The sequence below is a fragment of the Myotis nattereri genome, assembly GCF_964212035.1.
Source record: "Myotis nattereri genome assembly, chromosome: 4".
NCBI lineage: Eukaryota > Metazoa > Chordata > Mammalia > Chiroptera > Vespertilionidae > Myotis > Myotis nattereri.
This window is the reverse complement of record NC_138079.1, coordinates 24,421,822-24,444,001: the sequence shown is the minus strand read 5'-3', so window position 1 is coordinate 24,444,001 and position 22,180 is coordinate 24,421,822. Positions and strand designations below refer to the sequence as shown.

Sequence of the window (22,180 nt, the reverse complement as noted above, 5' to 3'; positions counted from 1 at the left end):
AGGGAGGGTAAAGGGGGCTGGTCAGGAGGAAGAAAGGGGAGGAGAAAATGGGTAGGTGATGAGGGAAAGGAAGAATCACCTCTAGAGATGAGAATCGCTCTCCTTCCATAGGCCATAATAGAGTCCATGCCCATCCAGTCTACCTGCCCATCCAGCCCTTCTAAAAATAACTTCTTTTAAGAAGTAAAAAATTAGAACTATTCATATTCTTCTCTTCCAAAACAGTTTTTACAGGCTCACCATTAGGAGCGCTGATTTGTCTTTGCATACTGTCGTTTTTATTTATCCTCATATCTTAAAATACTTTCCCCAAAGATTAGATGACAAAGAGAATCACAGCACAGTTCTGTAGCTGAGTTTCAAGGCTTCTGTTATAATTAGCAAAGCTGATCTGGAATGTGAAGCTCTTGAGCAGAGATCCCTAGGCATTCTCATTCTCTTCTCAGAGAAATGTAGGTCTTACTTTGCTCTTCTCAAAGTCACTGAACTACCCCCCCCCCACCCCGCCCCCCACCACTCCCCTGGGTAATCCAGGTTAACTCTAAGTTCTTACTTTTCTTTTCCCATTGTGTCGCAAGCTATACAAATCTAAGTTTTATTTTTGGAAGTGTTGCATTAGCTAATATTTTATTTCTTAGTTCACAACAGTCAAGGTGCTGCTGGATCACTTTGAGCTCAGCTTATGTGCTTAATCTGTTGGTCGGGGGTAAAAAATTTCATTTGAATTATTGTTACACCTTGATTTTTGCTTTTCTTACATTTATATCTTTTAGGTCCCAGGTTTATTTCCTTGGCCACAGAAGTTCTTTATTATCAAGATTCTGAGAAATAATAGATATTATGCATGGCAATTATAGAGCAATACTAAGAAGGTTGTTATTTAAGTGAGTTTAGGTTTGCTGGGCTAGAGAAAATTTATTTGCTTTTTGTTTTCCTGTATGAGAGAGAAAAAGTCATTGCATTCTTCTTTCCAGTTTCCCATTGATTTTTACGCTTGACCTTCATAGAATGGGCCTTCATCAGATACTCCGTGTCAGATGACTTTCATTCTTTAAAATTTAACAATATTTGTCAGGTTAAATATTAACCAACAAATGAAACGAAGAGGGTATATTTATGCTGCCCTCATATCCCTCTGAGATTCAGTCCCAGTCTGATAGGTAAGAGATTCTTTGGTGCAGTGGTTCCCTAGGTAGGTAAAAACATGGGTAAGTTCCACATCTGCTCATTCCCCAAAGCCATAGTCAAGCAAAAGCTAGTTCATGGTGGAACAACACAGATTCTCAGCATATAACTCTACTCACCTAGATTAGGCTGTATGCCTTAAGTGGGGAGGTGGCTAGAGTGTCACAGTAAGAGAGTGTGCCCCTCAGCATGGGGAGAGAGGATGCAGGGAGAAGCAGTTTACCTAGTAGGATCACGATGCATAGCAGGATGGCCACCAGAGCCCCCGTGCTCAGGCCCGTGGGGTGGACGAGGGCCTCCGCGTGGCAGGACTGCATGTTCCCATGGTGGTCACATGCACAGACCCGGACAGTCACTGTCCCCGTGCTGCTTTGCACTGGGTGGTCGTTGTCTGAAATGACCACAGGCAGGAGATAGGTGCTCATCTCGTGTCTATTGTAGCCATTTTTCCGCGTTAAGATTCCCGCTGTGTTGTCTGCAACAGGAAAGCAAATTGGTGACTGCATGTGGATACCGCCTCATGTGGTGGATCAATTGGGAGGGGACTAGAGGGATATAGGTACAGGGGTAAGTATAGAGATAAAGTCACGTGGCCTCATTTACCTTTGTTGTCATGGATGGTAAAGTTGGAACCACTGGCTGCTTCCGGGGCCAAATAGAAGGAGAATTGGTGCCCACTCTGAGGGTCATCCTTGTCAACAGCTCGGAGGGTCTGAATCAACTGAAACCCAAACCACAAAGCTGTCAGAAAGTTTTGTAACTTAACGTGTTTCCTACAGTGTTGCAGTAAATTGCTCAAGTTTTAATTTAAAAAATGATAGCCTCTATAAAGTTTACAATGAGTCCACTCTATGCAAAGAACTGATGGGTTGGAAATAGCTATAGCTAATCCTGGTGGTGAGGCTGTCCTGTAGGAAGTTAGCAGCAAGCCTGGCCTTCTCCCACTAGATACCAGTAGCACCCTCTTCCTTGTGATGTCAAAAATGTCCCAGACATTGCTAAATGCTCCCTGAGGGACAAAAGTCACCTGGGTGGAGAAACATCAGCTCTAGGGTGATACAAAGCTATACAATATCACAGTGATCTGTGACAACATTGTAAGTTAAGAACATGGAGGCAACCGGTGGCCAGCCTGCTGAGAAATGCAATCTGGGCATATACAAAAGCCATCAACTTGCAAAAAAAGTTGAAAAGAAAATTGGTACATAAAACACATAACTTCAGCTGCCCACGTTAGCATGCATTTTAAAAGTGCACTTCTATTTTGACAAACTGAAACATAATTTCTATATCACTGGCAGAAAAGACCTATTTCAGATGGGGACATGTGTAAGGCACTCATGAATGTGTATTACTTGTACAGATGGGCAATGTAAGTGAGTGGAACTATGCATCATAGGAGTTTGTAAAATATGTTCTAGCGATTACTTTCCAATATGTATGGTAATTAAAACTATCTGCTTACCAATAAAGATTTTTCCAATAAAGCTGTGACTAATCTACTTTAATGAAACCTTAAGGCTGATTTGGAATCAGCATCAGACTTTGAGACTGATGAACTTCCAGTTCTTAAAAAGTGTTTGTTCTCTTTGCAAGTTAAACATTCATCCTGGTTCTTACCTATAGTATTAATTTTGTTAGCATTCGCTTCATAGATAATTCAAAACTGGCCCTTGGTTCTGTTTATCATCTGAATTATTAGAGGATCTAAATTAACCCAACTAAATTAATTTACTTTCGTATGAAACTCACCTGATCTGCTTTTGCCTTTTCACAGACAAAGGTTTCATAGAATTCAGCAAATTCTGGGGCGTTGTCATTGACATCTAGAACTTTAATATAGAGAGGTACTCGGCTGCTCTGCTTTGGATTATCTGCAACATGACAAAATGAAAGGAAGAGACATTTATATGTTGGTCACCAGTCCCTTTTAGACAATAGTCACTCACTCCTTCTTCCTCATTCATGCACAGACTCCCCAAGACTGCTGTGAGTACCAGAGAGCATTCAGTACCAATGTAGTCACAAAAAAGTAGAATTAGATCGTTTGGTACTTCTGGTCCATTAGGTACACCTGAGGGAGATACCTGGGAGACACAGGTACGTGTGTTGATGGAGTATAATTGGGTAATAAACATCAGAGTACAGAGAAAAGCCACCCTACAGAGGCCCTTTAGAGCCAGATTTTAAAGTTAGCTAAGGAAGCAGGCAGGTGTGGAAATGTGGACAAGGGGTCATGGAGGGGGTGAGGTGGGGGGATGAGTGATTGTTATTATCTTAGTTTTTTAGTGTGAGTGCTAAATAAGAGCTGGGCATTGTGCTAAGCACTTGGCTACATTATCTTCCTTAATACGTGCAAATTTCTGAGACTACTGCCCCCCTTCTATAGGTGAGGAAACGGAGGCACAGAAAGGTCAGGTAATTTGCCCAGAGACAGTAAGGAGTAGAGCTTAGATTCAGATTGGGGTCTGTCTGACTCCAATGCCCAGGCTGTTCATAGTGTACGATAGAGCAGCAAAGCACTCTGATTATCTTCCATGACAATCTCCTGGGTAGTGTAGTAGACAGGTTCCTGGTCTACGAATCAGAAGTCGGAGTCTCTAACCTCAGCTTTCTTCTTTCACTTTGCTCATATGTCTATTTGTTCACTCGCTTGATAAATATTTAGGGAGCATCTAATATCGAATTTGTGCCAGCCACTATTTGGAGTGCTGGAACACATGGGGAACCCAACAAAGATCCTGCTTCCTGAAGCTCTATTCTAGTGCGGGTAGCAAACTGTGAACGTATAAAAATATAATGTGTCAGATGGTAAATGCTATGGAGAAATTAAACAGGGAAAAGGAGTTGGAGAGAGATGGATGTGTTACTTTGAATGGCTTGACCACGGATGGCTTCTCTGATGAGATGCCATTTGTACCGACATGAATGAATAAAGGATTAAACCATGTGAATATTTCTGGCTCTCTGGATAGAGGACATAGCAGGTGCAAAGGCCTTGGAGTAGGAGTAAGTGACCTGGACTTAAGCTCTTGGTTTTGCATAAACAAAGGTAGTTAAGAAGGGCAATTTTTAAGCTCCTTTGTGTCTAACATTTTGCTCTCACTATTCTTCCAAAGTTAGAGATGCTGAAGATAAAGTTTTGAAAGGTCTTTATTACTAGTGATTTCAAATATATCGTAGAAACTGTAAATCTTAAAAAACAGAACATTTTAGGCACAAAGCTTAAAAAATTCCTGATGTTATAGAAAAATGGTTCTTTCTGGTGGGAAATGATTTCATAATTTCAAAGCTTTAAATGTGCCCTATCATTGATATCCACATTAGTCCCTCCACATAAATTCTGAAGAGCTAATACTGCCATAACAAACTGATAATGAGGAGTTTTCATTGCTATCAAAAAACAATGCTTCATTTTACCCATATTGGTTATTTATTTTTCTACTCAATATCCTTCAGCCACTCAAATCTCATAAGTTATGCTGACAAAGAATGCTACTATAATATACCATTCGATATGGAATGTTTCACACCAGACACCCAACTGAGTTAAATTTTTTAAAATAAAATTTTTATACAAAGTGAAAATCCAAAAACTAAAAAATATGCCATAATTTAGTAGAAGCCTATTTTTAAACATTTAAGTAATATTTTTCAAGATCATTTTTTTTATGCACTTAGTCCTACACATTGTGTTTACATTGCGCAATGTTCACTGTGTATAATCATTTTATTTGAAGCCTTCTTTTGGCACTGATTTTCTTTGCCTTAAATTTCATAGCGACTGCCATAAAATTCATCCTAAACACTTTATTGTGCTGCTCATTTGGTGTACCATGGGAAAGTTAAAATTTATATCTCTTAATTCTGTAACAATTGAAAAATAGAAAATTAGAGGATGAATATCCAAGAAATTTTCAAACAGTGCCTACTTTTTAGAATGTATTTGATCCCTCCATCCCCTGCCTCCCCCCCCCCCCCACAATGTCTAACCATTTTAAGCAGCTCATTTTTTTTCCAGCTGTTTCTGCAATATTCTGGTTTATAAGCTTTTTGAAGTCGAATCCAACATGTACCAGTTCAACCCCAGCTGACACAGATGCTTTCCCATTTTATTGTTTCTAACCTGCTGAATTTCCACAGTTGCATTTGTGAATGAACCAACATATGTCTAGAGGAAACATTATTGCAAATCATTTCAGGGCTCTTTCCTTCAATATGTATTGAGCAGGGCATGCTTCACCAGCCCTTGCTGGGACGTTCAGTCAATCAAGGACAGCATGGTATGGGGTTGGACTTACTGATCTCCGTTGCTATCACTGTAATGTTGTGCCACAGCAATGTTTCTCGGTCAAGAAGTTTCGATGTAAAAACGGAACCATTTCCAGAATGAATGTTGAATATTCTGTCCAGATCTGTGTGTCGATCGACAGAATACCTGGAAATGCAGAATAGAATTTATAAAGGCTTTTTTCTTTGTATTTGTTATTCTCACATCCTAAAACTGTTCCCAGAAATCTGTTACATGAATTTTTTTTTTCTAACAGTAGCATATATTTGAATATCTATAGCTTAACATTAAGCAAAATATTCTGAAAAATTAGTTGTTGACAACTGAGGTCTTAATAGTAAACCCACTAGATAAGCTGCATGGTTTTGAATATCATCACTGAAGTTTCTTTTTAAAAATATAATTTGGGCCAAGTTTGTATAGTAATTGTTATAATAACTCAAGTTTTTAGAACCTCAGAACTTTAATGTGTGTGCGTGTTTGCATGAATAATTGGGATTATTGGCTATTTGTTTAATATTTATTTTATTTTGAAAGTTATGTTAAAAGAAGCCAAAGATGGGTAGTGTGGCTGAGGTTAGTGAGGCAGGGTAGGGGTTGAGCTTGGGAAGAGATCCACAGTTGGACTGTGGAAGGATGGGCTGGCCATGTTAAGAAGCTGTGACTTCTTCTAAGAGCGATGTAGCTCTACCGACGGATTTTAAGCAGGAGTGTCATAATCTAAAACACATTTAGCCAAGATCTCTGGTTGAATCGAGGAGAATTGAGGAAATTGGTTGGACGGTTCTGACACAAACTGACAGGAATTTTGAAGAAGAGGATTTGGGGAAGATCATAAGTGCCAGTTGGGACATGTTGAGGAATAAACCCTGAGAAAAGTCTGGATTGAGGTTTCTAGTCTGATGCTCAAGGTGAAAATCTGGGCTGAAAATCTAGATTCCCTATTCAACTCTTCAGGAAGAGAGTGTCCTGGGAAGGGAGAATAACAGCGATGACATAATCACTCAGAGGAAGAACTCTAAAACAGAGATGTGCCAGACTAGGACAGGGCCCACAGCAGTGAGGAACTTGATAGATGTTTAAGGAGAGTTTGGAGAATTCAAAGAACTCCAAGAGTGTGTCTTAGAAACCAAAGAAGGAAGAGTCTTCAACATGGAAACTGACAGAAGACTAGTAGATTTTGAGAACTGTTATCATCTTTATAAATTGATCACTAGTTTTTGGAATAGCTGTGTAAGGGGGAAAAGTAGTACATTCTGTTTTATGGGGGGGGATGTTAAAGAGAAAACTCAGAAGAAAGTTGATATGTTAAGGTCATTAGGAACAAAAACTGCCCATTTTAGCTGGATTCTCAACATTTTTATCATGTTGGGTGATTTAAAAATGTTGGCTCAGAAGAAATACAATTTAAGTAAATGATCTAATTAGTCATACACATGTGAATTTATTATAAATGCTCTAAGAAAAATAAACCCTTATTACTAATGTGTATAATGTCCAATATTCTCTTTCAGTTAATTATTTTGTTTTAAAATATAACTAGTGAATTATAATAAACAAGATATTTTAGCTTAATAAAATCTATTTTTTTCATTTAGCAGGAGTTAAAATAAAACATACATCCAATTATTGCAGGCTGTGCAAGCCTGGTTTTAAAGAGAATGAATGGCCCGCCCAGTGTGGCTCTGTGGTTGAGCATCTGACCTATGAATCAGGAGGTCACGGGTTCAATTCTCTTGTGGGTTAGATCCCCAGTGTGGGGCATGCAGGAAGAAGCCAGTCAATGATTCTCTGTCATCATTGATGTTTCTATCTCTCTCTCCTTACCTCTCTGAAATTAATAAGAAAATATTTTTTAAAAAAGAGAATGAATAAAGATCACAGTGGATCTATATTTATCAAGTTGGGTTAGAATTTTCATTTCAATTTATAGAAACCTAATGTTTTATTATCAAAAGGATTGAAACAGATGAAATAGGTCTTATTTTTCCATTTATGTCATGAATCAACATTTATTAAGAATTTAGGCAATCGCATTGAACTTGCTCGATCACCTTCATTTTTAATCTGAGAATGATAAATATTTACATACTTAATTAAAAATAATTAATAATAAACCAATAAAAAAGAAAATCTCAATATTCATAGATTGTAAGAAATTTAATAATTATTTACAAATATATATTTTTCCTCGTGAAATACATCAAGCTTAAGATGTGTTGCCTATTGCCTTCATAAGCTGTTACAGCAGTAATCTTTTCTTGTTCTCTGCCTCTTTTTATCTTGCTATAGTTTTAAGTTTTACAAGCAATCATATTTTCCCATCAAGCCTTGACATAAAGGGTACAAAGTGAGGAACTTCTAGTCGAAGGCAGCTTTAGGTTTTAAAGAAAAATAACTTATTTTCTTTAAAAGTAAATACCAAAATGTATATATTTTTTCTTTAATTGGGAGATTTAAAAATTAATAGAAAACCTAAAATGTTTATATTGTTTAGAAAAGATGGTTGCATGCAAAGCCTTATTTATTTGTTGTTTTTCTTTCCAAATATTTCCAGTTTATATCCAGGCCATTTACTATCCAGTCCCATTAATTCTAATTATAACTTGATGAGGAACAAGGTAATCAATCCCCCCATGATGGTAGCAGATCATTCTGCTAGATAGTTCTTTTTTTTTCTTTCTAAAACTTTATTATATTCTGTGATAATTCAATAATTTGTCTTCTAATGCATCTTCAAGTCAGGAAGATTTGAGGGTTAGGAAGGAAGTGTGCATGCATGTAACTTTTCACAATATGGATTCACAGTGACATTTTATAAGGCTCTTTCATGGAAATCAAAGGTCATTTGTGATGGTTATTGGATGAAAATTATTTTATGTTATTGAAGAGTTAAAGATTTGTGCCTGCATAATGATACATTAATGTTTGGGGGGAGGATTCTCTAGCATTAGTTGTAGACCTAGCAGTTCAATATATATGGATGTACTTTCCTAATATAAGAATCAATTTTATGCTATAAAAGGAATCAATGGCATATGTACTTATATACCAATATATTTATGTGTATTTCTATCCTTAAATCTATATTTATACATCAAATCCATATCTAGCAAGGGAGGGCTAGCAGAAGGAAACTTCAAAATTAGCTGTCAGCCAACCTAGTTTGGCAATCTCCTTATTTTCACAAAACATAATATAATGCAGTGAGTAAAAATGATATTCGGTATAAAAAGAAAAATAGACATAAAAATTCAGCCTAAATTTCCAGAAGACGTTATCTCTTCCAGTGAAAAACAAGTTGACCTTGTCAAGGAGGTAAGCGATGCTCGTATTTGTCAACCTCAGTATTAGCACTTTTAAATTGGTCTCGACATTGACTTGCTAAGGTTTTTTCCTCACACAATTAGAACAAACTTCAAGTGAGAGAATAGTTGTTCAAGTACTTAAAATTATTTGTGTTATAAGGTGAAAGCCATCATTCATTTTCCTTATTAATAACCCTAATGTAAATGGAGGAGCACTTGGTCCATGGAGCGCTCATGCAGCTACTTTGGGTTGACCACAGTCCAATTCAAGGAGTCTAGATATTCCAGTAAAACGATGAAACAACAGGATTTAAAATTATTCTCTGAAAGTAAGCCAGGCATTTTTGTGTTTTAGATTTGGGACTTGCCACAGGTTTCATGTAAACAAAGGGTTCAAAGGCAATAAAGTTAGAAAATGACTGCCTGAGAGTCTCAAACTCTTATCTGCAACAATATTTTTCCTGCACAGCCAGTGTGATCCTTTTAAAAAGTACTTTTGGATTAGGTAACGCTTCAACTCAAAGCTCTCCAATGGCGTCTTACCTCAATCAGAATAAAATCCAGTCTTTTTTTAAAAAAATATATTTTATTGATTTTTCTCAGAGCGAAGGGAGAGGGATAGAGAGCCAGAAACATCAATGAGAGAGGAACGTCAATCAGCTGCCTCCTGCACACCTCCCACTGGGGATGTGCCCGCAACCAAGGTACATGCCCTTAGCCAGAATCGAACCTGGGACCTTCCAGTCTGCAGGCCGACACTCTACCCACCAAGCCAAACTGGTCAGGGCAAAATCCAGTCTTTACTAGGGCTACAAACCCCTGTAGGACTCCACCAGCCATCCAACCTCCTGGGGCCCCACTCCTATCAGTCTCGGCTTCACTCACACTCTTCCCTCTTCATAGGCCTCCTTGCCATTCCTTCTGCGGGCCCAGCATTCAGACCTTACCCTTGCTTTTTTCTCTTCTTGGAATGTTCTTCCCCTAGATATCAGCATGGTTCATCCCTTCATTTCGTTCAAATATTTACTTAAATTATTTCCTACCAAGGCCAAGCCTGATCACACTATCTAAAATAGTTTCCTGTATATCTGCTGTCTCCATACTGTCTTATTTTACTGCTCACAATTTATTTTTACCTGACATACGACAATATTTAGCGGTTGCTTATTTCTGTCTGCCCCAGTTAGAATGTAAGCTCCATGAGATCGGGACGTGGTATCATTCTGTTTCCCTGATGCCTGGCACATGGCAGGTGCCCTGACGAGAATTTATTCGGGGACACACTGTCAAGACGTCCTCTAGCTTCTCAGTCTGCTTGCTTTCTTTATGGGGAGTCATTTACAAAGTGATATTCTGGTATAGCACTTTTCTCATGTAGTCAACTAAGCTACTGGGTAAAGGCTGGAGGTTGGTTTACTTCCACGCTTTCATGCTAAGGGTCCAGAATCCGGAAGCATCAATGTCTCAAAGAACAATGAGGCTTTTCTTGAAACATGGTTTACAACTAAGGTGTAAAGGAAGCACAGGGAAAATAGAGCTTACACAGTATAAATTGGATTCAGCTCTATTCATTTCCCCAGGATTTCACAGACATATATCATGAAATGGTTCTCATTCTTATCCACTTCTGCAGAAGAAAAAAAATTATGCATCCAAATGGAGCAGAATTCTGTCTCAAAGTGTTACACAATAGGTCTTCCACACTTGAAAAAACACTTTTACAATGCTTTCTCCACACTACTCTGGAGCAAATGTAAGATCTTAAAAAAAAAAATCCCAGGCCATTCGGGGGTGTTACCTTATACCACTTTAATGTAGGAGCTCCTTATAGCTCATTTTATGCCCCCCAATTTTGTTTTTAAAGTTATGCTGCTGATAAAATAATATTTATGTTGAGTAAGGAGATGAAAGGTGCTGTTTAGAATAGTTTTTCAAGAAGATACTACTGTCAACTTGGATAAAAAGGATTCATCTTTTCCAACTTGCAGACATATTTGACTATAAATCCACTGAACCTTATGAAAGATGTGTCTCATAAGTGCTCTTACCTGACAGGGTTCCGGGCAGCATCTGGGTCTTGGGCTGTGACCGAGCCTATTGCCGTGTTTATCTGAGCGTCTTCTCTTATTTGCAAGGTGTAGGCTAGTTTGCTGAAGACGGGCGGCTCATCTACATCTTCCACCATAATTCTCACCGTGGCTGAGTCTTTGAATGGACCCAGGTAGAGAAAGCGGGGTTCAATGTGAGGGTTGGAGGCTTCCACTTTGAGGGTGTACACTTTCTTCTTTTCAAAGTCCAGGAGCTTGGGTGGGAGGGAGAGGGAAAGGGACATATTTAAAGCAGCCAAGACACAGAAAGGCAAGATATGAACTATTTTTTGTGTGAAAATCACTGATGAATGAAGGGGATCATATTGCTTAGAGACATCACCACACAGTGTGATGCTGGGCTAAAGCCATGGGAGTTCACAGGGCTCACAGTCCTGATGAAAGTGGGAGCAGGGTGCAAGGTGCAATGGTCAGAAAAGGGGACCTGGAAGCAGGAGTATGTTAGTCACCCTTTAAAATAAATCCTTCTGTGTGACTAGAGGGAGCCATACCAGGGACAATTTGGTGAATATGTGGTAGATTATTCTAGGTCAGGGGTTGTCACATCTAACTTTAACCAAACACCAAATGAGTGTTTAAAATTTGCCAATATCTGGGCCCCACCCTGGATCATTAAACCGCAATGTGTGGGGTGTGGGGTGTGTGTGGAATGGGAATTTATACTGTTACACATCTGCCCTAGTGATTCTAATGTGCAGCCAGAATTGAGAACCACAGGCTTGCATCACGATTCCCTATTCCTCATTCAGATAAAATAGATTAAAAATGGTGGTGGTTTTTTTTTCTTTTTTCTTGTTGCATGAGGCGATAACATATTCCAAGTGTTATCTTGATAAGGGCATTGGGCTAATTACTTGCCAAAGAAAGTAATGATCAGTGTTGTCAGAGGTCTTTAGGAAAAGCCTCTCTGCTTCTGGAGACACAGTGAACTCGAATGCTTCTTGCTGACTTTTGGTTTTGGATAATAATATGACAAGGCTCACTAGGAACACAATTAATCAAGACGTTCGAGAATGTGATTTAGTCGGCTAGGCAAAATTTCAGTTTGAATCTGATAAGGCACCAGAAAAATTAAAAAGGTTAATGGACACTAATGGGCTTCCTAATTATATTATAGTGTACAACATTGGTCTGAGTGTCACTTAAACATGCTTTATTGTGTTTCCAGTTATTAAGACCTGTACTCCAAAGCTTAAGAAGAAAACATATTCTTGTTATTTACCTTTCCCTATACTTCATTATGCCTGCACATATAACAGTGTGCTAAAGGAGAGAGAAGACATTGATGAAAGAGAAATCAGTAATATAACCAGAATTAATATTATTTTTAGCTTCAAAGCAAAAGGTTATGGGTTTTAATTTTTGTCACACTTCTGTATAGTACTCTGTAATACTAGAAAAATGATGCGGGGATAAATGGTGAATAAATACATAGAGGACAAACAGGAATTCAGAATATACAAGATTTATTATTGTGTTCCAGAGAGAAGCTAAAGAGCGCATAGGAAATTTGTGTTACTTAATTTATTTTTGTGGTCTTTATATCTCCTCTCAATCTAATGAAGTTCATTGTTACCATTGCTTGTATTCCTTTTCTTCAAAGCATGTAACAGAAATCAGAGTCATGCACATTTTATTTATTTATTTGCTTCCTTGCCTCTTTTCTCCCTATACTAGAAGTTCCATGAGAGCAGAGACCAGCCTGTTAAATGGACCATTAAACCTTATGTATCTAGAACAGTGTCTGCCACTGTTTTTTCACATATTGGTTCATTTCTATTATTTATTTTAGATACTTTTTTGTGTATCATTTATGTAGATTATCTACTTCTTTAGGAGGCCCTTCATAAAATTTATTGAAAGCATAAATGAATGAATCCATCAGATTATTGAGGACCCCTAAAGGCCAACCAAAGAGATCTCAACGTACTTAGACTTGGTGTTTTAGAAAACTGATTAGTGAAAGGAAAATCCAGAGGAATGTTCATGTGAGATGCGATTGCCCCCAGTTACTTGGGGCTCAGAGAAACGTAAATGCATTCATTTGTAGGGAATTTACCCAATGGCATTACCTTTTTGACAGTGATAATCCCTTCCTGGGTGTCCTGGTCAGTGATGACATCAAACATGTCCAGCCCCTCCCCCTCGGTAATGCTGTACTGAATCGCAGCATTTTCTCCCACGTCGGCGTCGGTGGCTTTGATCCTGCCAATTGATGTACCCGGTGGAGAAGACTCAGGGGTGGTAAACTGGTATGTACCTATTAATCACCAGAAAAATATAAGTCAGACGCAGACTAATTTGTACGCTATCAGAATAGAAACGAACCCATTTCCCGACAGTTCTTTCAGGCATCACTGTGGATGCAGGCTGATTGGTGCTTTTCTTAAAATAATGAATGGTGCCCTATACCTCTCCATCTTTACTTTCATGATGGTTAAGAATATTTCTTTTGTTCCATCCCTGTCTCTTTGCAAATGGAGAACACTTTTCTCATTCTGTACATAGGCTCCCAAGTTTACGGTGTGATTGTGAGAAAGACTGAGCTGTTAGGGGCGGCTGCACATTTCCAAGCCTCCTGTGTATGTAACCCAGCAGAAAGAGTAGAAAAGAATTTAACCTGAACTGTGACTTTAAGTCAATTACTAGGGCTAGGGTTTTTTTTTTTTTTTCTTGCTGTCATTGCTAATAATAACTGAAGGTGAAAGTAAATTATAGCAATTTAGAGAATGTATCCTAGCAGACATTTACTCAAACATGGAACTGGTCTAGTCGCAGTTAGGCATACAGATCAATAGACTGAGAGATAAAGCTCTTCATTTTTTCTTTTGACTAAATTTTTCGTTTAAGTTTTGTTTATATTATTTTTTCTATGCATAGATTTTACCCATTCTTGAATTTATATTCCTAATTCAAAACCCATATTTCATAGACAGGCACTTTATGTTCTCATGTTGCAAAATTGGTTTAAGGAGACTCTACGTGAATTTCAGTCTAGATCTGCTAGGCCAGCATGCACTAAGGCCCCAAAAGTCAAACAAATAAATTCTCTCATCCAATACATTTTGCCAAGCATTCATGCAAATTGTTTTGAAAAAGAAATTGGACTATGACACACCTAGAATATTGTCCTTGAATAATATTAATCCACTAAGTAATGGGCTCATCCTTGGTAAGATGATAACAGTCCACAGTTTTCTCTGGTGTATTCAACTTCCATTTGGGGTGCCTCCTACCCCTTTCTCTATTCTCCCCTCTCTTGCCTCTGTACATTATTCACTAACGATCACAGGCTATCCAAGGAGAGAGGAGGATGACATAAGGTACCTGTGGCATCAAAGTGCCCATCAGTCCTTTTGTTATCCTTCCCCAGGGCATTTCCATATGGAAAAGGGGTTGTTTGGGTTAAGTTGTTGGTGATCCTGATTTTTTTTTAAAAAAAAGTATTTTATTGATTTTTTACAGAGAGCATGAGAGGGAGGGATAGAGAGTTAGAAACATCAATGAGAGAGAAACATCGATCAGCTTCCTCCTGCACACCTCCTACTGGGGATGTGCCGGCAACCAAGGTACATGCCCTTGACTGGACTTGAACCTGGGACCTTTCAGTCTGCAGTCCGAGGCTCTCTCCACTGAGCCAAACCTGTTAGGGTGATCCTGATATTTTTACTTCAGACTTCTGGGGGATATTTTAGGATTCCTAAATTTTTTCTCCTACTCATTAAATCAGAAATTATTTAGCTACTCTGTTTTTGCATTTAGCTAACTGTGATTAATTAGTGAACAAAAGTAGAGAAAACAGAAAGATTTCCTGTTGGTCCATGTGGATCTCCATTATATAAGAAGCCCCTATTAGCTGACTGGCTTTTTAAAATTCCATGATTGAGTACGTGGGTTTTCTGTTTAATAATGGGCAGCTGATTTCTCCTGGAAGACAAGAGTCAGGTAATTTTCTGAGGAGACCATAGTCAGAAAGGAATTTTGTTCCTGGGAGAAAAATTACATTATAACCAGTACCCACTGAGGTGCTAGTGCTCTGCTGGATACAAGGTGGGCATTTGTGAAGGCTGGTTTTCCTTCTTCTTCCTTCCTACATAATCATGAGAGTTAATAGTTTTGGAGATGGTTTTCGGGATCTCAATTAACCATAATGTAGAAAACTATTTCTGAGTATAAATGGATTAAGTGCACAGTTATTTCCACAGATGTATTTTTAGAAACAGTAAAATGATAAATCCTCCTCTTACGAGGCTTCGTGAGGATTTAAAAGAGATTACATGGCTGATTAAATTCACAAAATATAAAGTCAAATTTTTCCTAACAAATAGCAGCATGCTTGAATGCGTATGTTCTGAGCAAGCAAATTTATGTCTGTGGTTGTCTTTTTAATAAGGAAAAAGGAAACAATGATGTTGCATTTGCAATGACAGCCATATCAGAAATCGCTCGGCTAATTTCCAATTCAGGAACATAAATGTTCACATCTACTGAGTGTAAGCATTGTCAACTCATTCTTAATAAAAGTGTCAGTTCTCACTAAGTTCATTAATTCTGACAATTAATAGCAACAATCGAAAATAAATATCATTCTTCAATTTAGAGTTTTACAAAAGTGCCCTGAAGAAAGTCATCATTCAAATGCTCTTACTCTGGGGAAACCGGGGAGGATTGTCGTTGACATCGGTCAGTGTGATGTTCACTGTGGTGGTCCCAGATAATCCCCCCATCTGGCCGGCCATGTCCTTGGCTTGAATCACCACTTGGTACTGCTCCTTGTTTTCTCGATCCATGTTGAACAAAGCTGTCTTGATGATACCTATGGATATGAAATTCAGAAGTGGAAAGGAATATATTAAAAATACTTTATGGAGTCGTTTATTTATGCAAACACACAGATTTTTCACCCACAATATGCATAGCACTATGCAGATGTCATCGGTGACATAAAAATGATTATAGGTAGCCTTTATACTGAAGGAAGTGAAAACCACATAGGGGAGAGAGATGCATTTAAAAGAATCACCTACAATACAAGAAGAATAAGTCAAATCCTGCAACCATGGAGAATGTAAGTAGTATAAATATTAAGTGTTATAAGATGACACAGCGAAGTGTAACTTGGCGTGTGGCCCAATAGTATACCACCGAAGTTGCTTGATATATTTAGGTGCATTAGGAGGAGATTGTTAAAAGAAAGCCATATACATGAACTGTCACCGGAGTTTCACTTTACTGAATTGGCTAATTGCTCAGCAAATATACCCACCATAATGAATGTTCTCAGGATTTTCTAAACCATGAAACTATGGTTTAACTCCCCCCCCCCGCCCCCACCCCCAGCATCAGTTCTTTCATAATCATCATATTGTGTGATCCAAAAGATTTTAAGATTTCCTAAAGCTGATGTGAACATTAGTTCAGCTGGCCCCAGCAGTGACCAAGATTCTCAAGTTAGGTGAAGTTTACCTCATTGTTAAGTAGTTATAAAATAATGAGTTGGAAGAACTTGTGAAAGTTTGCCTAATTTCTTAGGTAGGGTTCATGCTTAAATTAACAACATTCTTTCAAAAATCACTGGAGAAGACTTTTAACTCTCTCTGGTAGCACATTCCAGTGCGGAACAGCCATGAAACTGAAAAAAAAAAAAAAATCTTTCTTGTTTTTAACAATACCTCAGAAAACAGGTCAGCTTCTTTCCTGCAGTCCTGGCTTCATTGAAAGTGGAGCTGTTATTTCTGTTCTCCAAACAACAGTACTTCTATCTAAATACCTTAGCCTTGTGTTCTTTAAGTTGAATAATTCTAATTTTTTCATCTTCATTGTTTTTAAACTCGACATTTTCTTTCTCCTTGGGCTTCTTTCCAAGTTTATTGCCCCTCTTAACCCATCGATTTCCAACTGAATGTAATAACCTAGGAGGGTTTTGAGTTCTACTAAGAATAATGGAAGCTTGAAAAATGTTTCTAAGAAACTCCACTCCTATTATGACAACAAAAATAAGTGTAGAATTTAAAGACAGTACAAATGATGTTCACTAAAATGATTCATTATAAGATAGGACGTTATTTTGTGGAGAAAGTGCAGAAAAAGGAGGTGTTGAAAAAAAGAATTCCATTAAAGCAATCCACTTTATTAGGGCTATCTCAGTCTGGATGGGGTAGACAATGAGGTAACAACACACAAAACAAAATCTCAGTGGCTAAATGCCATCGAAGTTTGTTTTCTCATGCTCTGAGCAGGCCAGCAGGCAACTATACTCATCATAATACTCAGATTTCTGGGCTGGAGAAGCATCTCAGCATTGGCTCCCATCTGGGGTCACTCTGGCAAGTGGAAGGGCACATGCTGGAGTATACACCAGGTCAAAAGATCCACTTGGAAGTAACTCACATCACTGCCACATTTTATTGGCCCAAATAAATCATATGGCTACATCTAGCTTCAGAGCATGGTAGAGAAATGCAAACCTACCAAATACCTAGAAAAAGAAGAATTGGAATATTTTTAAACAGCCAAATAGCTATCAGAAGGGCTTGATCTTTTAGCTTCATCCCAAACTGGAAGAAAAAAAATAAAGCAATGTGTAATTGTTTCTGAATATGCCATATATAAAAATAGTGGATGAAAGACCCATTGTCATATTTCTTGATTAAAAGAATCTGTGTGTTATGTTTATATTACTGGTATTTGGCAGGCAAATCTAAAAAAATTCAATCACGTGGATTGTTTTTTATTAAAAAATATGCTAGCTTAGCCAAGCATGTCAATTAAAATTACAGATTGTAAAAAGGAGATAAAAATAGAATTCTAACCTGTTTCCGATTCAACTGAGAAATAGGGCTGCCCCTGCAGGATGCTGTAGACAACTTTAGCACTGTTCCCATATGTTGGGTCGTCAGCATCGGTGGCAGTGACTTGGACAACAACTGTGCCTGTAATGACAGAACATGAATTGAAAACACAGTAAGGGCCCACTTCAGATCCCAGATAGGCACACATAAGAGAAAGCATGATCTTGCTTGTGTCCAAAACTATCATGGCAAGGCAGTGGGGAACTTCAATAATATGCGAGGTTAAAAAGGCTTGGATCCCTCACTCTGAAGGAAAGTGACCGCCATTTATAAATACTGTAAGGATTAGGTTAAAGGGAAGCATGGGAATGATCATGACTTTGGATGGAACTGATCGCAATCCATCTCCAAAGGTGGGATTTGATTGGATTCTTGCTATGGCACTTCTTTTAAGTTATCCAGGTCCTAGTCAATCCGAATCTGGCATTACTTTGTCCAGAGGGATTTGTTTAGGAGTTGTCCAATCAGGGGGCCACTCATGATTTTGCTGGAAATTCTGTCATTTCTACTGGACTAGAATGTGCTGCAGAGGAGCCTGAAAATGCAGTCGCTATTTAGTGACATTAGAGATGGCAGCCTGAGAACAAAGCTGAGCAGAACAGAGAATTTAGGGAAAATAGAACTCCAATCAAACCATGTCTAAAGCCTACTTCATTTCTGGCCTTAAGTAATGTGACCACTAAGTACTTATATTGTTTAAAGTAGTTTGAATTGAGTTTTCTGTTACTTGCAAATAAAAGCATCCTAAGTAACAAATCTACCTGATAATTCTAAGAGATTGAAAAGCCTTGAACCTTAAGTGAGGGATTAAATAAAGAATTAATTGAATCAACAGAGGATACACATCTGGTACCTGTAATACCCCAAAATGATCATAATTAAATGTACAAAGAAAACTGTGGTGTTTTAGATCAGCACTCTTATTTTAAGGAACCAGAGTTGCCTAATAACCTTTGAAGTATCCTTAACATCCATAAAATTCCATGCAAATGTTTATGTATATGCTTGCATATATATTTCACTGAAGTTCCATAGATTTTTATCTGATCGCAAAGGGGTCTGTGACGTCAAAAAAAGGGTAAGATCCTCTGATTAAGATCATTTTTGTGGCCGACTTTTAGAATTCCTGGTAGATAAATAGTAAGCACACCTCCAAGGTTCTGTCTATGAACAGGGCAGGGAAGCTACATTTAGGGAATACTAGCATTTTTCCATTGCGTGGGTACTATCTAACTACATGTATTAAACAAATATGCTGCACTGCTAAGGTTGGCTGCTCTGGATGCAGCATGTTGGTGCCTGAGATAGAACACACACCCTTTTAATTCAATGAGGGACTTGGGGAGAATGAGAACATCATGATTTTAGAGTGAGAGCTAATAGCAGAAGTCAACAAACACGTTCTTATTTGACATCAATAAAAATTTAATAGCTTTTACAATACGACTGTCTGGACGTTTTGAGCACTTGTGAGTAGCCAGATGTTGTACTGGGGCTGTGCACTTGTTTTCTCTTTTTGTCTTCACCTTAGAGTTGACATCTATTAATTATTTGTTAGAGATATAAAACTGGAGGGTGAGAGAAATCAAGTCATTTACCTAAACCACACTGCTGTTTGTTAGTAGAGGTAACTTCAAACTTAGGTCTGTGTGATACCAGAGTTCATTTTTACATTCTGCTCTTGTTTCTTTATTTAATTTCTTTAAAATGCTTTTATATATCAGAATAATGCCATGTTAATTTATAATAATGATGAATATCAAGATTCCCATGCCTGTGTGCAAATTAGAAAAAGACCTCCCTTTCTCAAAATATGTTTCTGTTAGCCATTCCCAAATATTTGTACTACATATTTAACTCTATAATGGCTTCAAATGAAACAGAAACAGACTCACAGATACAGAGAACAGACTGACAGCTGTCAGAAGGGAAAGGAGAAGGGGTCTAAATGAAAAAGGTGAAAGGATTATCCCACAAACCTTATAGACAGATAACAGTATGGTGATTACTAGAGGGAAAACAGGGTAGGGGGAGGCAGAGGAGGGTAAAAGGGGGATAAATGGTGATGGAAGGAGATTTGACTTGGGTGGCGAACACACAATACAATATACAGATGATATATTACAGAATTATACTCCTGAAACCTATATAATCTTATTATCCAATGTCACCCCAATAAAGTCAATTAAAAATTATCTCTCTATACAAAAAAGTCAATGGTACCCAGAGAGTTGTTCAGTGACAATTTGCACATCTGCTTACGGTTGTCCTGGGTGGTATTGATGATAAGACTATCCTTTATTAATTCTTTCTGTCTTTTACCACCAAATGGAAAAATATTCTTCCTAACAAATCTTCCCTTTAAAAAGAATTCTAATTCTCCTCTTTACTTGGTGAAAATCTGTGATTTTTTTCAAACAAAACAAAGTGGCTTTAAGTAATGGGATGAGCAACTTCTTCGTGAGAAAAATTTAGATGTTTTACAAGCATTTCCATGGATTAATATTTTTAAAGTCTCGGAACTTTGGACTGAAACAGCTGTGATATATGACTCAGAATTGTAGAAACATTTTTATTATGTAATTCAGCTCTTCTGAATTTGAGACTGAGTGAAAATTAAAATAACCTTACATGAGTAGTTTAATATTTGTCATTGTCTCCCACGAAGTATATTAATGTGGCTAAGAATGATGTCAGTAGGATTTTTTTTCTTAGTTGAAATTCTGTTTACCTTCTCCCAGTCTAAGCAAATTAAATGCACAAATATTAACTTTAAAATTGGTAGAATTGTGCACAAAATATTAATTTACCATATTAATGTAATTTACTAATTTCCACCAATTAGTAAAAGATCTCCCTTAGACATCCTCTGCATATTTTTTATGGATTGAAAATAAGTTTTCTTTGAGTCTCTTCTTTAAATATACAGTCACTTAAAGCAACAGTCATTACTCTTTAGTCTGGACTGTACATACAGGCTTTTGTTTTCCACTGGGGAGATTCTTACTTGGAGCCTTAATGCCAGTAAGTGCTCAGAGAAACAGAGAAGGCTGCTGTTTTCCAGCCCAGGAAATAGAGCAGGAATTTAGGGTGGGAGAAGTAGATGAGATGGCTCTCTTTCTTTTTCCTACTCTCACTCTACCTTCATCTTTAGAGGAAATGCAGTTTTCTTTAAGAGGATAATAAAGTGAGACTAGAATAGTATTAGGAAACACGGGGGTACTTACAAAAGGGACATAAGTAGATGGTTTAAAATTGGTACTTTAGAATTTAGCATCTATATTTATTCAATCAGTAAGTTTCACGCATAGGATTCTTTGTTTAGTTGATGAACTGGAGGAGAAGCATTGCCTGGTTGAGATCATGTCCCACTCACCCACGTCAGACATTTCCGGAACGGTGGCTGTGTAGACCTCCTTGGTGAAGATTGGTTCGTTGTCGTTGATATCATGGATCTTGATGACGAATTCAGACTCGGGCTCTACAGGAATCCCTGTCTTTTTGTTCACAGCTTGAGCTCGAAGGATGTAAGTAGGTTTTTCTTCCCTGTCTAACCTTCTGGTGGCTTGTATATCCCCTGTGTTTTCATTGATAATGAAGAGATCTCCTGCTCCATCTCCTGAAAGGATATATTTAAGTGATCCATCTCCTTTATCCTGGTCTGAATGTAACTAGTATAGAAAAAAAATTAAAGAAAGTAAAAATCAAACGTGATTCTAAACTGTTTGTCTTTATGATGCATGCTTTCATTCAATCCTTTCTAAGGGATGCAGTTCTTTTCTTCTACTGTGACTTCAGTCCCCCATAGTAAATACCATTCATTAATGAACATGTTTCCTTATAGTCATAGAAATTTCCAGAACTGAAACAGAGCTTGGAGAAAATGTAGTAATCCTTATTTTGAAGAAGGGAAAACTAAGAGCCAGAGTAATCACAAGGCTGGCTGGAATGAAACTATTTTTTTCTACAGCTTTTAGATTATATTAATACACTCTCCTCCTCACTTTTATGTATGTGGACACACTAAAGAAGCAATATATTATAAAGAAAAGGATTTTGGGTTTTGAATCAGAGAGACCAGGGTACACTCTGCTTCTATACTGAATTTAGGGGAGCTAGCAAATCTCTTTGAATCTAATATAATGGAGACTATAATCGATTTTCTACATGAAATTTATGTATTTATTTATGAATCAATGAATGAAATCTAACTTGAAGCATTTGAAAAACATCTTAAGTACCGCTATGGACATTGCCTTGAAAACTGCGGACTAGATCATTTACAAGGTTACTTGGAATAAGAACATTTAACACTTAGATTTTAGTTTAATATGGGAAAGGACCACTTACAAAGCAGAGCCGCCTAAAATTGCATAATCTGCCTTAGGAAGTAGTGGGTTCCTGCTCCTGAAGGTAATCAAGCAGTGACTCTAATAT

General features: G+C 37.7%; 1 protein-coding gene across 3 annotated transcripts in view; it reads right to left on the bottom strand.

Moving 5' to 3' along the window:
- CDH6 (cadherin 6) overlaps positions 1-22,180 on the bottom strand; it is a 131,084-nt gene that overhangs the window by 5,646 nt on the left and 103,258 nt on the right. For 2 of the 3 annotated variants that reach the window (XM_081089708.1, XM_081089707.1), the window contains exons 3-11: positions 21,120-21,414; positions 17,705-17,824; positions 15,541-15,708; positions 12,965-13,152; positions 10,833-11,086; positions 5,487-5,623; positions 2,938-3,059; positions 1,789-1,906; positions 1,409-1,660 (exon numbers count right to left, since the gene is read on the bottom strand). In XM_081089708.1, the coding sequence (XP_080945834.1) occupies positions 1,409-1,660; positions 1,789-1,906; positions 2,938-3,059; positions 5,487-5,623; positions 10,833-11,086; positions 12,965-13,152; positions 15,541-15,708; positions 17,705-17,824; positions 21,120-21,414 (1,654 nt within the window). Of the gene's footprint in view, positions 1-1,304; positions 1,661-1,788; positions 1,907-2,937; positions 3,060-5,486; positions 5,624-10,832; positions 11,087-12,964; positions 13,153-15,540; positions 15,709-17,704; positions 17,825-21,119; positions 21,415-22,180 lie in introns of all 3 variants that reach the window. The other variant, XM_081089709.1, reaches the window with a different exon arrangement.